Source organism: Alligator mississippiensis, chromosome 7 (assembly GCF_030867095.1).
Source record: "Alligator mississippiensis isolate rAllMis1 chromosome 7, rAllMis1, whole genome shotgun sequence".
Taxonomy (NCBI): domain Eukaryota; kingdom Metazoa; phylum Chordata; order Crocodylia; family Alligatoridae; genus Alligator; species Alligator mississippiensis.
This window is the reverse complement of record NC_081830.1, coordinates 34143923-34164615: the sequence shown is the minus strand read 5'-3', so window position 1 is coordinate 34164615 and position 20693 is coordinate 34143923. Positions and strand designations below refer to the sequence as shown.

Genomic DNA, 20693 nt, shown 5'->3' with positions numbered 1-20693 from the left:
AAAATACAAGCCTTTGCAAAACTCCTGGCTATGAGCTAAACTCTGAGTGTGTCTCAGGTATGATTAATACATTTTTCTCCTTCTAGACTGATTTTTAAAATCAACTTTTTTTTAATGTATTTTCTTAATGTGTTTGCTTTCCTTAAAAATCATGACTCATTGAAAAACCAAAGAACTGCCGGAAAAACAAGTTTTATTGTGATTTTACTTTTGGAAGTTTGAAGCCCAGAATTTTCAGTTCCCCACAAAATGAAAAATTCCTATTAGGCTTTGTAAGAGGGGTCCGTACTCAACGTGGCTCCCTGCTCATATGATGGATAGCTTTGGGCTCTCTGGAGCTTGCATATTTAGGGTATTGCAGCCAATGTTTATGGTAGGGTTCTTTTTCCTCTAGCTTATCCACCCAATCTCACCTGCCATGACTTGGTGTAATAAAGAAAAAAAGACAGAGGGAGGCTGCTTGGCTGCTATCCTTTCTTCTACCTAGGGTTTTTCTGGATTCTTCTACTGCAGCTCCTTTCTAGTAGGCTCAGTAAGCTGGATACTACTGACAGGTCACTCCTTACTCAGCATAAATTTGTGTCTCAGAGGGCTGCGGGCTGTCTCTCTCAAAGCACCCACTGGATCTTGTCTTTGGGGACCAAATCTGCTCTGACTGGTGTCTGAGAACAGCCAGTATCTAGTGTGGCTTGAATGGGTTTTCCTTCAATCCATACTGTGATCATGGGCAGTCCCATACTGGGACCCCATCCCCGCAGTCAAAGCTGCAATCCATGGCTTCAACCCCTTCTGTCTCTGGGGTTCTTTCCTTCTGGATAATGGGAAACCCCCCTAACTTCCATCGCTCTTTGCAAGTTTGGGAATACTCCTTAGAGAGATGTCCCATATGATTGCACAAATAGCAAAGCACATTCTCGGCAGCCCACCATCCTGTGTCTCTGTCGTTCTTCCTCTCAGTGGCCTCCACCCCCACTATTCCTAAAGCTCCTGTTCCTTGTGTACTGTCCTTCTGATACCTCAAAGGCTTCTGCTAACCATAATGCTTCCTCTGAATTTTTGCGTGAATGCCACCTAACCCATCTCTGGTTTTCTTCTTCTAAGTCTGTCAAAAATTGTTCCAATAAGACTTGATCTGCTACACCTTCTCAGTTATAGTTTTGGTGGGGTACCCACTTCTGGAGCAGGTCCTTAAGGAGCTGCAATAAGCTCCTAGGCCAGGGGTCAGTAACCCCTGGCATGTGTGCCAAGCATGGTCTGTGAGGCCATTTTCCTCAGCATGCCACTGCCGGCCTGGGCTGTAGGCAGCTACTGCCAGCCACAAAGCCTGGGCTGCTGCCAGCAGGTGGCTGCAAGCCCTGATGCAAGCAGACCGGGCTCTGTGTTTGGCAGCAGCTACCCAGAGCCTGGGCTGGCTGCAGCCAGGAGGCTACAAACATCTGTTCCAGGGTTCCGCATTAGCTCCATACCAGCGGGTGCACGCGCGCTTTGGAACGGACAGTAGGGGAGGGGCCTGAGGCAGTGCAACCCCGGCCTCTCCCCTCCTGCCAGCACAGAGCTAATGACTGGGCTCTGGAGCCCAGTGCAGCTGTTTGTAGTCAGCCTGGGCTCTGGGCAGCTGCAGCAGGCAGCGGGCAGGCTGCAAACAGCTGCACCAGGCTCCACAGCCCTGGCATCAGCTCCATGCTGGTGGGGACTGCACATGCACCTTAGAGTGGACAGCAGGAAGGCTGTGCTGCCTCAGGCCCTATCCCCACCATCTGCTCTGAAGCACACATGTACCCACTGGTATGGAGCTGATGCCAGAGCTCGGAGCAGCTCTTTGCATCCTCCCAGCTGCCACCAGCCCAGGCTTTGGTAGCTGCTGCCAACCACGAAGCCCAGTCTGCTTGCAGCAGGGCTTGCAGCTGAGCCCACCTGACTCCCACCTGCTCTGACCCCAGCCCTGGCCCAGCCCCCCCACCAGGATAAGTCTGACACTGCCCCTTGCCAGGAGCACTGCACCTTTTGCAGGCTTAGCTGTGTAGGGTGGGTGGGTGGTTGAGTTGATGGGCAGGCTCCAGGCTGGGACCTCAGCCAGCTGTGCTGCAGTCTGGGGGCTGGCTCCCTGGGGAAGCACAGGGGCTCTGGCAGGACCAGGGCATTGTTGGGTCACTTTGTCCAGTGGCCCAGGAGTCTGGCTCCATGCACCCATGCAGCTAGTTCTCTGTGTTTGTCTGCCTCTGTCTTGTTCTGCATGTCTGTGTGTGCACACGTCTGGTTCTGGATGTGTGTGCGCATGTGTCTGTTCTGGGTGTGTTCTGGTTCTCTGTGTTTGTGCACGTGATTCTCTGTGTGCATGTGCATGTGTCTGGTTCTCTCTCTGCTCTCCTTTTTCTTTCTCTTTCTCCTCATTCTCTTATTTGTCTCTTTTTTTCTCTCTCTCATTGCAACATGCTCAACAAAAAAGGAATACACAACAACAAAGGCAACATTTATGATTATTAAATATAGTGATATGCAGTGCATCCTGCCATGTACACTCCTCCCACCCCTCCACCCTCGTTTTGTTTTTCTGGCATGCTGGCACTCCAGAACCTTCCAAGGTAGACATTGTGTTTTTTTCGGAACTCTGACCAAAAAAGGTTGCCTACCCCTGTCCTCGGCCATTTCTCTTTTCTATTTTTCTTTGCCCAAAACTATTTTCTATAATATTCTGGTGTCATTTCTAGTCTGTAGAGAATGGCTGATTTTACTTTGTTGTAATTATATTCTTTGTCTCTTGGCAATGCCCTGTAAGCAGGTTGTGCTTTCCCGATCAGTAAGGCCCCTAACTGACTGGCCCATTGGGCCCTATCCAGGCCTACTTGAACAGCTGTTCTGTCATACACTTAGATGTAGGCTTCTATATCATCTTCCTTAGTCATTTTTGGCATTTTAAACATTACCCAGTTTTGTCTTAACCATTGTTGTCATTGTACTGCTTGCTGTTGTTGTACTTTTAATATTTCCATGACCGCTTGCAGGGTTTGGCCTATCATGTCTCCTTGAGACATCATGTTTGTGGAGTTGAGTCTACACTAAATCATCGAACCAAATGCACCAGTTGTAAGAGGGATCACTACTCAACTTGACTCCCTACTCATGTGATGGATAGCTTTGCGCTCTCTGGAGCTTGCGTATTTAGGGTATTACAGCTGATGTTTATAGTAGGGTTCTTTTTCCTCTAGTTTATCCACCCAGTGTCACCTGCCATGACTTGGTGTAATAAAGAGAAAAGAAGAAGGGAGGCTAGCTATCTTACTCGGCTGCTATCCTTTCTTCTAGCTAGGGTTTTTCCGGATTCTCCTACTGCAGCTCCTTTCTAGTAGACCCAAATAAACTGGATACTACTGGCTGGGTACAGTCAGGTCACTCCTTAGCATACATGATTGTCTCAGAGGGCTGCAGGGCTCTAAGCCTCCATTTGAACAAGCCCTCTTGCCTGGTTTTAATGTTGTCTTCTGATCACAGGCTCAGCATTGTGATGGTCGGTCGTTTCTGCATCTTGTTGGTCACCTCTTTCAACTCCTTTGCTTCAGGTAAGTATGGAAACTCCTCTGATTCTCAAAGGGAGAAAGCTCCTTGCTCTCATCCTTTTACCCCTCTTGAGGCAGTCTTTCCTATTCTCCTTTTAGTATAAAGGCTTTTTTCCACAGAGTTCCCTCCATGTCTGTCTGTCTGTCTGTCTGTCTGTCTGTCTGTCTGTCTGTCTGTCTGTCTCTTCTCCTCCACTTCCAGTTGCTGCGGGGTGTGGTTTTTAAGTATTCCCTGTCCTGCACCCAGCCAACCAGAACCAGAAGGAACTAATAAACTGGGGCGTTCCTGCTCTCCACACATCCTGTTCCTTTACTCCTGTTGGGTTCTTCAGTAAGTATTCGTGCTTGGGGCACCCACCCCAGCACTTATTATTCTCTTCAGAGGTTTTTCTTACTTCCTCCTCCAGGCTGGCAGCGCGATCTTCACTGCCACAGGCTTCTAGCATATTCAGAAACTAGAAGATACCACTTGCTAACCAGCATTAATTCCTGATGGTAAATATTTATCAAACTTTATCCATGAAGAATGAGAAGTGAAGACCAATATTTAGCATGTTTAACAATTTGTTTGGAACCAATACTGGATTATCTACTGGAGAGAAACTGAGTAAAGCATTCATATGTCTAGATTTTATGATATTTTAAATACAGCAATTAATGCTAGCTCTGGTACTAACTTTTTATTCTTTCTGGGCCAGGGACAGACATTATACTTTTACTGGTATAAGTGATAAGTAACAGAAGTTCAGCACACAAAAGCAAATTATTCCTGTAACAGAACAGAATTTTGGCATACATAGACTGATTTAAAAGTGGCAGAACCTGGTCTAAGGTTTACACTCTCCACCCTCGCACCAAAGGGTAAGTGTGTGTTCTGTTCCTTACCAGTCTAAACTATGCTGCTTACTGAAAACCATGCAACTTAAATTGATTCTGCCTCAGGATGTCTGTACCTAACCCTGAAGTGAGAGGTCTGTTGGGCAAGGACGTTACTTGGGTGAATCAAGAGAGAAGAGAAGAGCCTAAAGGGTCAACCCTGCAAAGATCTTTGTACTTCTCTGATTTCTCATTATCTGAATTGTCCTGTACATGTTCAAGAGTATGTTTGCAGGATCACAGTAAAATTCTTAAAAGTCAAAATTATCTGCTTGTCAACTAAAGTTTGCACCGTGCCTAGTGCAATGGGGCTAAGGATCTATAAATGGGATCCCTGTGCTAGCATAATAAAATAATGAAGGAAAGAAAAGAAGGGGGATTTGTAAGATAGAAAGAGTGATGAGGGTAAGAGTCTTTGAAACAGAGAAAACTTTTGAGTCCTGACCTCTGTGGGTGCGTCCAGGCGAGCATGCATATGCCTCTTGCAGCGTCTCAAACCAGTTTGAGATGCTGCAAGAGGTACACTGAGAATGAAAAATGGTTGAGGCATGCTGAGAACAAAAAAAATGGATTTCCAGGTATCAAAAAAAAAAAAAAAAAAACCCAACCCAGAAAAGAGTGGCACAGGGCACAAAAAAAGAAATAACAACCCTGAGGCAAGCTGGGTCTTGGACCTCCAGAGACACCCTGACATTCGGCCAGAGCATCTCTATGGTGCCCCTGCTTCCCTAGCATGCTGCGTTCGGATGCGGAGGCTGGGGCAAGCAGGAGCACTGCAAGGCTGTGGCGTGACCCAGGCACTGTCCCTGGTAAATAGGGACTGGGGCTGGGAGGAATTGTGGGGGTGGGAAATTGAATTTCCAATTTATCAAATTAAGAGCAAGACCTTATAAAGGGGGATAAGGCAAAGTGTCATGTTTACTGATTACATGAATCAGACATAGAGGTACGGACACACCACTCATATAAACACACACAGTTCATTATGCATATCATTACACACAGATGCACACAAACACAAAACAACCATTCTATTTAGATATTATAGTTACCAGCAGCAGTTGTTCAATAATGGCACTGTCAGCCCTTATTGAAAGAGAAAGATCCTGGAGATAGCAGCTTGGAGTGGAGTGAGCAGATGCATCTGTGCATTGAAGAAAGCAGCAGTTGAGAGAGACTCGCCTACCTTAGCATTTTTAAAGTCCTGTTTTATAGGGGTTGGCATCCTTTGTCTCAGTGCTTCAGTGGTTTTCCATACCCAGTTTCTGTTTTTGCAGTTGTTCTTCATCCATCTTCTGCTTATCTCAGCCCAAGGTTAGTTTAGTCATAAAAATTGGTATCTCAGCCTTGGAGTGTCCTTGCTGCCCATTTGGCAGGATGTATGCATTCTTCCTCCTTGTTATCTCCTTTGTGCCCTAGGCCTCAAAGGAATTCTTCAGCCATTTATTAATTAGTTTACTGACTGGTAACTTATATTTAGCACCTTGTTGCTTACATAAACAGTTAAATCTTCTTTTCCCGTCTGTATGCCATTCTCTCACCATTCACCCTTTCACATATGCTCTTACATAAAGGGCATGCAGAGTTCATTCACTTATGTCAAGCAAAGAATACAAAATGGAGTTTTCAAGTTACTTACAGGACAAGACTAACATGGTTACAGTATATTACTATTACACTCTATGTTAACATCAGCTACATCAGTTCATGCTACAGGGGGGAGGCTGTGGATGTGTGGCAGGACTGTGGGGGGGGGTTGGGGCTGGTTGGGGGGCATGGGTCCCCCACAGGGGCCACAGCCCTGGGCCCTGAAACAGCAGCAGCTGCCATTGGGCACTCAGAGCCTGCTGCTGCCAGAGCCCCCCACAGAGTGGCACCACCCCAGCCATCTCAGACCTGGGGCCACCTGTACAGCTTGTCACGGGGCCACGCACCATCAGGCAGTACTGGGGCTTCTCAGGCTGTCACCTGGGGCCCAGTACCACTCAAAAACCATGCATCATGGCAGGCTGGGTCCTGCCTCCACAGAACTGGCCTGGCCCAATGGTACATGGGGCTCATAGAGGCAGGACCCAGCCCAGTGTGATGCGCAGTCCCTGCAAGCAGTGCTGGGCCCTGAGTGACAGTCCAAGTGGCCCCAGTGCTGTCTGAAGACTCACAGCCCCCTGCCTAGCCGGACAAGATGCATGACAAGCTGCACAGGTGGTGCCGGGTCTGAGACAGCTCGGGCCATGCCACACTGTGTTGCAGAGAGCTCTTGCAACAGTGGGCCCTTGAGTGTCCAATGGCCGCTGCTGCTGGGACAGAGGCTGTGGCCTCTGTAGGGGGAGACGTGGCCCCTGTGTGGGGGCAGTCAATGAGTTGTGTGGGAGGGGCTGTGCCCTGCAGGGGCCAGGGGAACCACCTGACCTGAGCAGCCCCCAAACATGCCCTCCCCACACTGGGCCACAGTCCCCCCACAATCCACCCACAAAACCCAAGCCACACCACAAACCCCTCACCCATATAACCCCAAGCCCCTGCACAAGCCCTATCCCCCCCACAAACCTCACCCTCACAAACCCCACAACCACCCCCACACCTCTTCCCCCCCAAACCCCACATTCCCACCACAAATTTCACACCCTGCATGCCCAGCCAGCCACATGGGATGAGACCTGCTGGCAGGAGCTGCAACTGCAGGACCAACTACCACACTGCAGCCCTGACCCATGCTGGGACATCTGGCCCCACACTACAGGGGCTTCTAGTCCTAGGAGCCATTTGAAGGGTGTGATGGGCTGAAGGAAGGGGTGGAGGTGGCAGCAGGGGTGTGTCAGAGAGAGATGGGGATCAGGGATGTGGGAGTACTCTGGGTAGGAAAGGCTGCCAGAGCCAGGATTAGAGCCCCTCTGCCCCCCTAAAACTGCCTGTGCAGGGGGATGCTGGCCTGGCAGGAAGGGGCCCAGCTCAGTCCCTGCTCCCCAGTTGAGGACTTCCCAGGACGGGGCAGAGAGCAGAACAGCAGGGGCTGGCACTGCTCAGAGACAAAAAGCAGCAAGTGGAACAGCTGCAGCTGGACTCATGCCCTGGTGCTGGGGCAGAACTGTGTCTGGGAGGGAGCTAGTGGGAGCAGGCAGGGACTGCGGGTCAGGAGTGAGGGGGCTGGAGCAAGGGAGTGGTCTGTGGATTGAGAGGCAAGGGCGGTGGCAGATCACTGGCATATCAGTGCTGCTCAGCACCGCACTTCCTCGTGAGTAAAGGGGTTAGGGGCTGTCAAGAAATACCCCCTTTTTGTCTGCCTCCCTGCTCTGAGTCTGGCCAGCCCCCTCTGTTTTCAAACTCTGGCTGCTGGATCCACCTGGCCAAGCTAAGTGACTGGGTTGTAAAAATTCCATAGTGGGGGTGGAGCTTACTCTTCCTTTGTCCTGAGTTTCCCACTGCACAACCTATGCAATCCTGGTCATTCCACCTGGGGATGCTGATGACTTTTAAAAGGATTGGTCTGCCTCAGCTGGGTTCCAATAAGGCTTGCTTCTGGTTGAAGCCAGGTGATGAGGTCAGAAAAGGTATTTTAAGTGTCAAGTCACCCAGTCTAGGAGCATCCTCAGGAAGGCATTTTGGAAACACACACAGAAACTTGGGCCTTGAGAATTCTCTGGATGTATATGTGAGTAACTTACCTGAAATTTAGCCAGTATACTAGGGTTATGTATCTTTAGCCATGTGTTAAAAGGGCCAACAAGCCTATTCTGTTTTGCTCAAGGCACTTTTTTTGTCTAGTACTTTTCTATCTTGTACTCCTCCTCCATTCTCCCTCTCCCTGATTAATAAAAGCAAAAGTTACCTGCATGAAACATGCTGGCTGTGAATTCCAGAGGAGAGAGAGGTCAGACAGCCTTTATAGCTCCCTTTGTTCAGCTAGCTAATGTGCACAAGTTCTTTTTACTTGTTCTCCAGCAGAGGAAGTTACCTTTGAATACTTCAGGTGAACAGAACCACCCTAAGATACCATGGTGGGGCTAAGCACCCCCAAGATTGCAGGATCTGTGTACCCCAGGCTGCACAGAGCCCTAACAGAGACAGGAGCCTGGGTGGTGGCAGCGATTACCCCAGGCTTGTGGGTGTGGTCCAGGAAGGGGGGAAGCCAGAAGTGGGATCCCCAGGGGAGACACCTGAAGTGTGATTTTGGTTGGGCACAGTGAGGCAGGTGACTTAATATAGTAGCACCCCCTATTGTCTCACAACAGGGGCAGGTTTGATTTTTCTATGACAAAAAACCCAAAAGTAAATGCCAAAATGTATAGATATTTAGAATTTATTTTATGATGATGATAGAGGCACTGGTAGGCTTCCAAATTGCTTTAGATCCCCACTGCCCCACACCACATGGGGGGCTCTGCCATGAGCCCTCCAACCCCCACCCACTCTCCCAGCTCCCTGCCCCCCATGGCTGCCCCGCCCACCCCAGCTTCCGTCCCTTAAAAAAAAAAAAAAAAAAAAAGTAAAAACCCGAACTCACAAGCTGCTGCCAGGTGGGGGGCAATTCCCACTGCCCTGTGCTGCATGGGGGACTCTGCCAGGAGTCCCCAGAAGCTTCAATGGCCAATGAAGCAGCTGGTGAGTTAGGACTTTTTTTTTTTTTTTTTTTTTTTTTTTAAGGGCCAGGAGGTGGGGCAGATGGGGCAGCCATGGGGGTAGGCTGGGAGAGCGGGCAAGGGTCAGGGGCTCATGGAAGAGCCCTTCACATGGTGTGGGGCACTGAGGGAAGTGGGTATCACCCCCCCCACCTGGCAGCAGTCAGTGAGTGGGGGTTTTTATTTAAGGAACTGGGAGCTGGGTCTGGGCACGGTAATGGGGGAGGGGAGAGTGGGCAGAGGTCAGGGGGTGCTCAGGGGGGCTGAGGGAACAGGCAGAGGATGGGGCCTGGCAGGGATCCTCCCATGGTCCCCTCCCCCGCCCCCTGCTTACCAGCATGGATTCCAGGTCTAGCTCTCTGCTGCAGCCAGCAGAGGACTGCCTGAATCGCCAAAGATCTCTGAGTCTTTTCTGAATCAATTTGGAGAGCTTCGAATTGATTTGGACCTTTTAATTGGTCTCCTGATTTAATTAGGAGATTCAGCCACCGAATTGGGCCAAATCACCTCTGAATTGAATCAGCTCCTGAAGCTTCCCACAGCCCTATTGACAAGCATGGTAAGTAACAGGAAAAGTATATCTTTCTCTAGCTGCATTACTCAGGCATGCTTCTTCCTGACAGGTTCTACTGAGTTCTTCCTCCTTGCTGTCATGTCTTTTGACCGGTACGTGGCCATATGCAACCCACTGAGATATGCCATAATCATGAGTACTTTCATCTGCTGTCAGCTGGTGGCTGCATCATGGACCTGGGGGTCCCTAGCTTTGATCACACCCACCAACCTAGTAAGTCAGCTACCATATTGTAGCCCCAACGTCATAAACCATTTCTTTTGTGATGTGGCACCATTGGTCAAGTTATCATGTTCTGACACACATATCATCGAGGTGCCATGTCAGCCTTGCTCCAAGTTCACTTCTGGTGACAGTGGTGTCCTACACCTTCATCATTGCAACAGTCCTCAGAATCCCATCTGCCACTGGCTATAAGAAGGTGTCACGGCGGGGTCCTCGCGGAGGGCCGTGATCTCCTTGAGGCCCTCTCGCCGCGCTACTCCGGCCCGAGGGCACCCTCCATTCTCGCCTGCCACGTCTTGATGGAATATATGTAATAGGGAGGCTGCCTTGTGTTTCCTCGGGCCTGTCAGCTCCTGGACCCCTCGTGGGTCTCCCCATACAATGGGCACTACCCAAGCGCCCTAGCCTTATGGGCTATGCGTGGCTCCTACCTCCCCTGATACCACGCCCCAAGCCTCGCAGATGTAAAGGACGTTGTTCGGTCTATACGCCCGCTTCCCGGGCCTCCTCTCTAATATGGCCCACTCTGGGCTCCCTCTCTCGTGCCCAGCCTCTAGCTGGGGCTCCCGTCTAGACCACTCTGGGCCTCCCCTGCTGGTGTGGTTCCGCTCCGGGACTCTCCAGCAGGCCACCGGTCCTATGGGCCAACCGCACGGACACCCTCCCTGACTCTGGCTCCCTGCACTGCTACTCCCTGTCTTCTCAGGGGCAACCGCAGCACCCTGCCTTGGTCTGAGGGGGGGATTGCCGCACTGGCCTGCGGCCGGGCTCGCTATGCCCGTGCGCCCACACTGGGCTTCTCAACCAAGCACAATGGCGTTCCCCCTTTCTGGGGCTCGCCGCGCCCACACTGGGCTACTCAATAAAACACAATGGCGTTCCCCCTCTCTGGGGGCTCGCCGCGCCCATGCTGGGCTACTCAATAAAACACAATGGTGTTCCCCCTCTCTGGGGCTCGCCGCGCCCACGCTGGGCTACTCAATAACGTACAAAGGCGTTCTCCCTCTCTGGGGCTCGCCGTGCCCACACTGGGCTACTCAGTAATACTGCCCCTTTCCTGGGGCCGGGGGGCCATGTTCCCCCCTCACGCAATCCGGGGTCTCGGTCCCCGTCCGCAACCTACGGGTTGCGCCCGCAACCCACTGGCCGCGCTCCTCGCCACCAGCTGCTCGCGCAGTGGCGTGCGAGCTGCGCCTTCGGGGTCTATGTTCCCCCACATGCAATCCGGGGTCTAGGTCCCCATCTGCAACCTACGGGTTGCGCCCGTGACCCACTGGCCGCGCTCCTCGCCGCCAGTTGCTCACGCACTGGCGTGCGAGTGATTGAGGATAATGCGCCCTCTTGGCGCTAGGGCACCCCACACTCTCTGGGGTCCCTATAGTTGAGGCCTCCTCCAACCCCTACAGCCTCACCCAAGCCTCCGGGTGTAATAACACAACGCAAAACCACAAGCCCCTAGGCTGTAACACAAATGCAAGCCTGGCCATAACTCCTCATCATAGCTCAAGCCTCCAGGGCTATCCTGAGTTGTACTTGCAACTTAGGCTCCTTCCCATATCTCGGCCGAGGGAGCTCCTGCCTCTCCGGCTGCTGGCAGAGAACTGCCAGCCTGGCCTCAGCCCTGAGCTTTATAAGGGCCAGGCCCTGCCCCCTACAGGCAGCTGGCTCCCCTTAGTTGCTCCGGCAACCCGCAGCTGCGCTCATTACCTGAGCCAGCCTCAGCTGGGCTCGTCATGTCAGGCCAGGGCGCGCTCACTCGCTCCCTGGCAGTTTCTCCACTCTAGGAGCAGGGGTACCGAGGTGCCCTGCGACAGAAGGCTTTCTCCACCTGCACTTCACACATCGTTGTGGTAGCACTTTTCTATGGACGCTCTAATCTTCATCTGCATTAGACCCAGGAAAAGCCACTCTTTGGACCTCAACAGAGCAGCCAGTATCCTGAACACAGTGATGACTCCATTGTTGAACCCTTTCATCTATAGCCTCCGGAACAAGAAAGTCAAAAAGGCTCTGAGAGACATCCTCAGAAAGAAAATATATTATTTTAAGAAATCCTGGGGTACTTAACTAAGCTTCTTACAGAGGAAAATATTGAAAGAAAAATGGTAAAATCTTCAAAAGTGCTTAAGTGACTCAGAAGTCAAAGTTACATTTTGAAAAAGTTACTTAGGCACTTCAGAGTCAATGAGGCCTAAATTTCTAATACTGAACTAACGCTGAATCTATTATTTTACAAACACAAGCCTTTATTTTCCTGTGACAGGTAAAATTTGACTAGTTCTGAGGCTGTGAATTTTCATTCCTTAAGAGTTGATATACATGATGTATCATTTCTTTGTGAGCTAAATTAATATATTTATGAGATTCTTCACAGTTTGTAATTGCTGTTTTGATAATATTGACAAATTGGTGAGAATTAATTATTTAAACCCAAATTTCAAATGACACTTTTATTCTGTTTCTTGGAAGGACTTGGGATTTAGACATAAAGCTGGTAAATTTCAGCTAGAATTTTCAAAGAAATGTAAGGAATGAATGCACTAAATAAGCATTTAGAACCAATTCCAGGTTTTAACATTGACATAATTCATGTTTTTGTGTAAGTCTTAGTAAGATATATGTTTTCCCTGTACTGTTCATTTTTCTTCAGAGAAAGAAAAAAGAGCCTACTTTGTCTAAAAGGGTTTTGATTATTATTTGAGAAAAATAAATGAGAATTTTCACTGAGAACCATTTCGATATTAGAGAAAATATTAACTGGATTTGTGTGTTTACATTCATTGAAGTTCTTTGAAAATCACAGCAAAGTGACTGAAGTGACTGGGGAACTGATATATACAGATATTGTATAACTTGTTTACACTCATGCCTCCACCAATGGAAGATTTGGGAACAGATTCTAGACCCTTGACCTGGGTAAGTGTTTTGAAGAATTTAGCTCTGAGAATGTAAGAATTTCTGGTACTGGTCTTATGGAGTAAAGGAAGCCTTGTGCTGCCACTCCAAGTCTCTGAGAGAGTCCATGGGATTGGCTGAGGGCCCAGTGCAGGGCCACAATACAGTGGGACATCATGAAATTAAAACAGCCAACTTTCAAGAACCAAAATCTGGAACAGTCTCTCCAATGCTCCACAGTGCTCTGGAACCAGTGCAACTGCCTGATTGTGGCACTAGGCTGAGTCTTGCTTTATCCTCTTAGTGGATCCAGCAGGATGCTACTTGGTGCAAATCCAGGAAGGATTCTTCAAATCTAAGGTTCAAGTTCAATTTCAGGGCATCCCTGGGGACAGTGGGACATAATCCCAAAATCCAAGCCTGTCTTGGGGAATATGAAATGATCCATCACTCTACATTTTAAAGGCCAAATGTTGGAAATTACCTCTTGGCTCTTAGCAGAGCTGCAACTCTTTCTGGCAATGACTGATTTATAAACCTTCCCCACAGGTAATAAACCATCACTCTATCATGCATTTATGTTGTGAGTTTGACTGCCCTCTTTAAGGCAGCACCAGTTTAATTCAGATTATACCTGTGTCCCTCTGGCCTAGTCTTTGTGATCATATCCCCATCTGGTGGCTACACTAAGCAACTACATAGAGCAACTGTAAGTCACAGGTGATGGCAAAGCTAGTATCTCATTTATAGGAAAATTCAGGTGGTTAGGAATTAATTTATCTACTTAATAAGCCCAACAAAAAGTAAAATCAAACAACAGTAATTGCAAGGAGAAGAATTGAGAAAGGTGGTCATGAAAAGGTCAAGATTTCACATGGAAAAGTATAGTTTCAAAATAACAAAAAAACCCTTGCATTTTACTTTTCAGTTCTTATGTTTTCCATGTTTTTAAGAATATACTGACATAAAATAAAGGTGGCTTATAAGACTGTATGCAGCCTCACATGCAACCAGTAGCACAGCATAAATAGTTCAAATTCAACTTTAACACCAAAAAAATCATGTCATTGAAATTGACATCCCTCCCTTGCTCCAAAAAGATGATGAATGAATTCTGAATATTGTCATTTTTCTGGTTAAAAAGCTTTGAAAAGATGTTTTATTTAAGAGCGAAAGGCACTGATATAAAAGAGATTAATCATTACGTGATTGAAGTCTGGATCTAGATCTGGAGGGCTCTGGCACAGACTGGAGCACTCAGAGATTGGGAATACAACCAGAATGACTGCCCTTACCCAGCACCTGCCTACCTGAAGACCCTGAATCAGGGACAGTGCTTTTGGGACCCTCCCTCTCTGTAGTCACTGCTGAGAACTAGTAGATTGTTTCTCCTGAGGTTTTCACCACCCCTGTTCAGGAGCAGTAGAGGGGGCAGGGGGAGGGCAGGTGGCTGGCTCAGCAGCCTCTGGGTCATGCTTCTCTTTACTGGCTACAGAACTTCCAGACTGATTCAACTGACCTTGCCTGGACCACCGCCCCCCTTCCCCTCCCCACCTGCACTGACCTGCTGCTCTATCTCTTTGCATAGAAAGTCACAATTAATAGGATAAGCAATCTCAGTAAGATCCTCCCTAGTCTTTTCTCCCAAGTACTAGGCCATAAAATAATTTATAGCCCTAAGGTCCTGGGGGACAAAGTTGAAGTGGCATGCAAGGATCTGTGAAACTTCCTGAGCCTTCCTGAAGCTGTCTGAACATATTCAGACTCTGTCATCTGCCTTCTCAAACAGAGAGGTCCCTTTAAAACAGTGCTTCTCAACCTTTTAAGACTCAAAACTCCCTGCAGAAAATGCCAGCTCTTAGTTTTCTCCTTTTTTTTTTTACTACAGAAAAATTATAAAATAATTCTTCTGTTGCAAAAAAACTCAGAAGGACCATGAAATGTCCAAATGTTTTTAATACGCTGAATTCCTATTTGAAGTCTCCAGATTTATCTTGTGAACCCCGTTGCACCCTGAAGAGTGCTAATAATGCCCGCACTTCATGGTATCCTTGAAAGGATCACAAGGCACCGTAGATTGCCGCAGAACCCTGGTTGGGAATCATTGCTTTAAAGAAAGCTTAAGACTCAGGCTGAGGCAAGAGCCCCCTGGGATCCAGTTTCTATTCCAAGTATTAGACCTGTAAGTGGACTTAAGTGTCTAAAAGCAATTATATTACATCATGTTCATGTACCTGAAAATCTGTATTGAATCTGGTTTTGTAACACATCAGCATCTAACCTTTAGGACTGAGCCACAAAAAAATGCATTGAGGAGGAAGAGAACCCACCCAACTTAACAGTTTTTCAATTACTCAAGTGGGGGCTGTGGGGAGTGGATAGGATCACTCTTAGCCACCAAGGTCCACTTATATATCTACAAGACAGAACACAATCTTTGAAAGTCTTTGAAAAAATTATCAAGGCTCACAATTGCGAGAGCCCAGCAGGACAAATTATGCTGAGGGGAAACCAGCATGGGTTCGTAGCAGGCAGATCATGTCTGACTAATCTAGTCTCTTTTTATGACCAGGTTACAAAACGCCTGGACACAGGAGTAGGGGTGGCTGTTGTATACTTAGACTTCAGGAAGGCCTTCGATACGGTATCCCACACCATACTGGTGAACAAGTTAAGAGGCTGTGACTTGGATGACTACACAGTCCGGTAGGTGGTGAATTGGCTAGAGGGTCGCACCCAGAGAGTCATAGTGAATGGGTCGGTTTTGACCTGGAAGGGTGTGGGCAGTGGAGTCCCGCAGGGCTCGGTCCTTGGACCGATACTCTTCAATGTCTTCATCAGTGACTTGGACGAGGGAGTGACGTGTACTCTGTCCAAGTTTGTAGATGACACAAAACTGTGGGGAGAAGTGGACATGCCGGAGGGCAGGGAAAGGCTATAAGCAAACCTGGACAGGTTGGACAAATGGGCAGAAAACAACAGAATGCAGTTCAACAAGGAGAAGTGCAAAGTGCTGCACCTAGGGAGGAAAAATGTCCAGCACACCTACTGCCTAGGAAATGACCTGCTGGGTGGCACGGAAGTGGAAAGGGATCTTGGAGTCCTAGTGGACTCCAAGATGAACATGAGTCAGCAGTGTGATGAAGCCATCTGAAAAGCTAATGGCACTTTATCATGCATCAGCAGATGCATGACAAACAGATCCAAGGAGGTGATACTTCCCCTCTATCGGGCGCTGGTCAGACCGCAGTTGGAGTACTGCGTGCAATTTTGGGCGTCATACTTCAAGAGGGATGTGGATAACCTGGAGAGGGTCCAGAGAAGGGCCACTCATATGGTTAAGGGCTTGCAGGCCAAGCCCTATGAGGAGAGACTAGAGAACCTGGACCTTTTTAGCCTCCGCAAGAGAAGGTTGAGAGGCGACCTTGTGGCTGCCTATAAGTTCATCACGGGGGCACAGAAGGGAATTGGTGAGGTTTTATTCACCAAGGCGCCCCCGGGGGTTACAAGAAATAATGGCCACAAGCTAGCAGAGAGCAGATTTAGATTGGACATTAGGAAGAACTTCTTCACAGTTAGAGTGGCCAAGGTCTGGAATGGGCTCCCAAGGGAGGTGGTGCTCTCCCCTACCCTGGGGGTCTTCAAGAGGAGGTTAGATAGGCATCTAGCTGGGGTCATCTAAACCCAGCACTCTTTCCTGCCTATGCAGGGGGTCGGACTCGATGATCTATTGAGGTCTCTTCCAACCCTAACATCTATGAATCTATGAATCCAACTCTGTGTGCTCTTCCTGAGGATATCCAGAACCACCCCAGTTCACTGGTGGGGAGGAAATTCACTCAGCCAAGTGCAGCATGAAAAAAGGTAACTAACTTATGGAAGGTTTGCCTCTGGGCCTCTGCTCCTGATCTGTGTGCAATGTGTCTAGGGAATAAGTCCCACCAGGCGTTAAAAGAACGACATAGATAAACAGCCTTCTTACATCCCTTATTAGTAGAACATTAAGTTCAGCTACAGCCAGGTCATCTTCAGAGAGCAACCAGTTTGATTCTACTTCTGCCAGTTTCATCTCAGAATGAAGAGTAGATGGCTGCTGAGATAACTGTGCCTTTTCTATCCAGTTCTATAAGTGGTAGGAAAATGGTTATTAGATAGGAACACAGGCAATGAGGCAATGAGCCACTGGAGATGGACCATAGTGTAGGCTGAGAAAAAGAAACACACGGCCATGAAGTATGTTTGTTATTTCAATCATTTCTAGTCGGGGATTCACATAAAAGGAAAATTTAAGAACCTAAATATAAATCACAACTCATATTCTTTAAAGAATTTGCTGTCAATTTATTCAAACTATCTATAACTGTATAGATATTCAGTGCTTCCTGCACTTAATTCTGACTTTTCATCAAAGCCCTATCACCAAAATTATTTTAATTTGTAATAGCTAGAATATTTTTGCTATTTCCTACTGAAAACTCCTTATATTAACACCTGAAAAAAATACTATTAGAGTTTTTTTTCTTTTTGAAATAAAGGTAAAAAATGGTGAAGACAAGGACATGTTTTGTAATTCTTGGTTATCTGGAGACACTGTTGAGGAAATCAATAATGTGGAATATTACCAGAATTTCAAATCCATATATTTTATTGCATCTGTGCTTATTTCTGTTCTGTAGGAATACTTAGAAGATGTTTTATCAAGGAACAAGGACCCTGGTTAATAGCCTATACGATGTCTAACAGTGCCTGGAAATTCATAATCAGTGCTGAACCAACTAGTCACAATCTGTCAATCTTGACCTTGCCAGGGGCATATAGGAAGTCAGTAAGGGAGGAGCCCAGGTCTCCTGCTCTCTGCAAACTCCTGCAATGCACATTTGCCCAAACTGCTGCAAGAGACATCCATCTGCTGTAAAGAGGTAAGTATATCATAGATATAGTTAGACACAGACCATGCCCAAGAGACAAGTGATAGAGCTGCATGATGCAAACAAAAAGGGAAGTCTAGTCAGGGTTTGGCAGTCACAAATCACTTGTAATTAGGTGGCAGGCTTTCTACCTGTTGAGCCTGGGTAGGGAGACATTGCATATAAGCTGCCACTTATGATGATGCAGCTCCCAAGTGCCAGGGAACTCCAGGAGGCGGAATTTGATAAATATATATATTGTAAACTAAGCAGTGTAAAACAAAGCTGAAAAATTTCAGGCAAAACCTGTCAATTTTCAATTTTCTTAATGCTGCCTTGTATATATTGTAAATATACAAATTTGGGGTGGAAAAATTCAATAGTTCCAATGGCGATTTTTCTTACAATAAGTGAAAAGTTTCTGTCCTTGCTGAGGTCATTATAAACAGGAGAAACAGGGTCATTACCTATGTTTCTCTGATCCTGACTGTTACCTTCTTCCTTCTCTCCATAGCCATCACACATTACATGGGAAGGAGAATGTCCAACTGGACCACAGTGACTGAATTTCTCCTCCTGGGGTTCTCCAACACTTGGGAGCTGCAGATTTTACACACCATTCTCTTTCTGGTGGCATACATGGCATCCCTGATTGGGAATCTCCTAGTTATCATGGTTATAGTTCTCGACCACCACCTTCATAGCCCTATGTACTTCTTCCTGATGAATCTGTCCATCCTAGACCTCGGAACTATCTCTGTCACCATCCCCAAATCAATAGCCAATTCTCTGCTGAACACCAGGTCAATTTCCTATGCTGGATGTGTCGTCCAAGTCCTTTTCTTCTTCTTCTTCCTTGCAGCTGACTTCTCTTTCCTTACCATCATGGCATAAGATCGATACGTTGCCATCTGCAAACCACTGCACTATGAGACAATCATGAACAGGAGAGCTTGCATCCAAATAACAGCCAGTGCATGGATCTGTGGTTTTCTATATTCTGCTCTGCACACTGGTAACACCTTCAGTGCATCTTTCTGCCAAGCTAATATCATCAACCAGTTCTTCTGTGAAATCCCCCAGCTACTCAAGCTCACTTGCTCTGATTCATACTTTAGACAGCTTGGAATAATTGCTGTTGGTGTGTGTATAACCTTTGTCTGTTTTGTTTTCCTAATTGTATCATACATTCAGATCTTCAGCACAGTTCTCAGAATCCCATCTGAGCAAGGCCAGGACAAAGCCTTCTCTACCTGCCTTCCTCACCTCATTGTGGTCTCCTTGTTTATTAGCACTGGTACCTTTGCCTATATGAAACCTATATCCAGATCCCCATCAGCTCTTGATCTCATAGCAGCCATTCTCTATTCTGTTCTGCCTCCAATAATCAATCCAATAATTTACAGCATGAGGAACAAGGACCTTAAATGTGCCCTGAAGAAAATGATCCAGTGCAGGTAATTCACCAAGAATAAGACATTCCCAGGGATGGAGCCAGAGCGTGGGGTGGTGCTGCAGTGTGGTTTTACCCCTTCCACTGCTGCTGCCACCACTGTCCACCAGCAGTCCCCAGAGCTGCTTCTTCCCTACTCCATCTGCAGGCAGTGGCTACAAAGAGCACCAGGCTCAGCAGGGGGCAGCAGCAGTAACACACAGGTTCCTCCAGCATCTGCTCCAAGTTGGTGTGAGACACCTACAGGGGAGGAGAGTGGGGACATGTCAGTCAGAGACATTCCCCCACTCCATTCTCCTGCTCTCTGCCCAGATCCCCACTGTCCCCCACCAACCACTTTAGGAAATTCTGGATCCATCCATGGGTGTTCCCAGTTCTCTGATGATTTAAATGATATGCTGTGTGCCTTTACTGATATAATCGACTTGTAGCATAATTGATGATAACATGATAACTCCATGCTGTCTCTATGAAAACTGAAGTCACTTACAGAGGTAAAAATCTAGACTGTCTACCACATCTAGTTCTAATTTGCACTCTTTCATCTCACAGCAGCACCTCCAAACCCTAGCTTTCACTGTCTTTGAACAGACTTCTACAGAGTCAATTGAAGGTTCCTCAACCAGGTCAAACACCAGGTGTTCCATGAAAATCTATGCCTTTGGACCTGGGATAAATCTTGACCATTACCTTGATCTGTTTTTCCCTTATTTCTTGTTAACACCTACTAGGAACTGTTTGGTATTCTGCATAAGACAGTCCTATGGGCTTGCCATAGAGTTCTTATTATGGTTTTTGTTAATACTATGTGACTCCTCGACCCTCAGTCCTATGTGTGCCACAGGCACACATGGAGAAACATAAGGCTGACATGGGGAACTGGGGACAGATCTTGATCCCACCAGTTATTTTGAGAAACCAGAACAGTCTGTGGTTTTAACACCAATGACATACTGGTAAGTTGGCACTGGGCTGGGTCCCAGTCACAGAGCCACAGTTGGTAACTCTGACAGTAGGGGGACTCTGTGACTGACTCCATGACTGGAATCCAGTCCAGTGCCAACAACTGGGGACTGGGACTCTGGGGCCAGCTCTCAGGGGCAGTAACCTGACCAATCAGGGAATTTGTTGATACAGAGTGAACCTCTCTAGAGAGGTCAGCCAAGACTCATACTGGGGTGAAGCTATAAGACTATGGGTGAAGACCTGTGTATAAGCTGAAACTGTATGGTAGTTCCAACTAGGGTTCTAAGCTAAATACCCATGTCTGGTTCTGGCTGCGAATGCAGCCGGGCAGCATAGGCAAAAGCAGCCTGCAGATAAGTCTGGGCTGGTTCTGGCTATCCTCAGGAACAGCATACAGAGTTGGATTGTGTTCCATCTTTTAGATATACAAGTGGACCTTAGCGGCTAAGAATGATCCTATCCACTCCCCACAACTCCCACTTGAGTCATTGAAAAACTGTTAATGCAAAAGTTGGGTGGGTCCTCTTCCTCCTCAATGCATTTTTTTGTGGCTCAGTCCTGAAGGTTAGATGCTGAAATGTTACAAAACCAGACTCAATACAAATTTTCAGAACCTCCTGAGGTTCT

The 20693-nt window shown here is 47.6% G+C and overlaps 1 protein-coding gene across 1 annotated transcript; it reads left to right on the top strand.

The window, feature by feature from the left end:
* The first annotated feature begins 18187 nt into the window (after positions 1-18187).
* Positions 18188-19108, top strand: LOC106739297 (olfactory receptor 14A16-like). The gene is given in 1 exon segment (XM_059731830.1): positions 18188-19108. A coding segment is annotated over 1 exon segment (921 nt).
* Positions 19109-20693: the final 1585 nt, after the last annotated feature.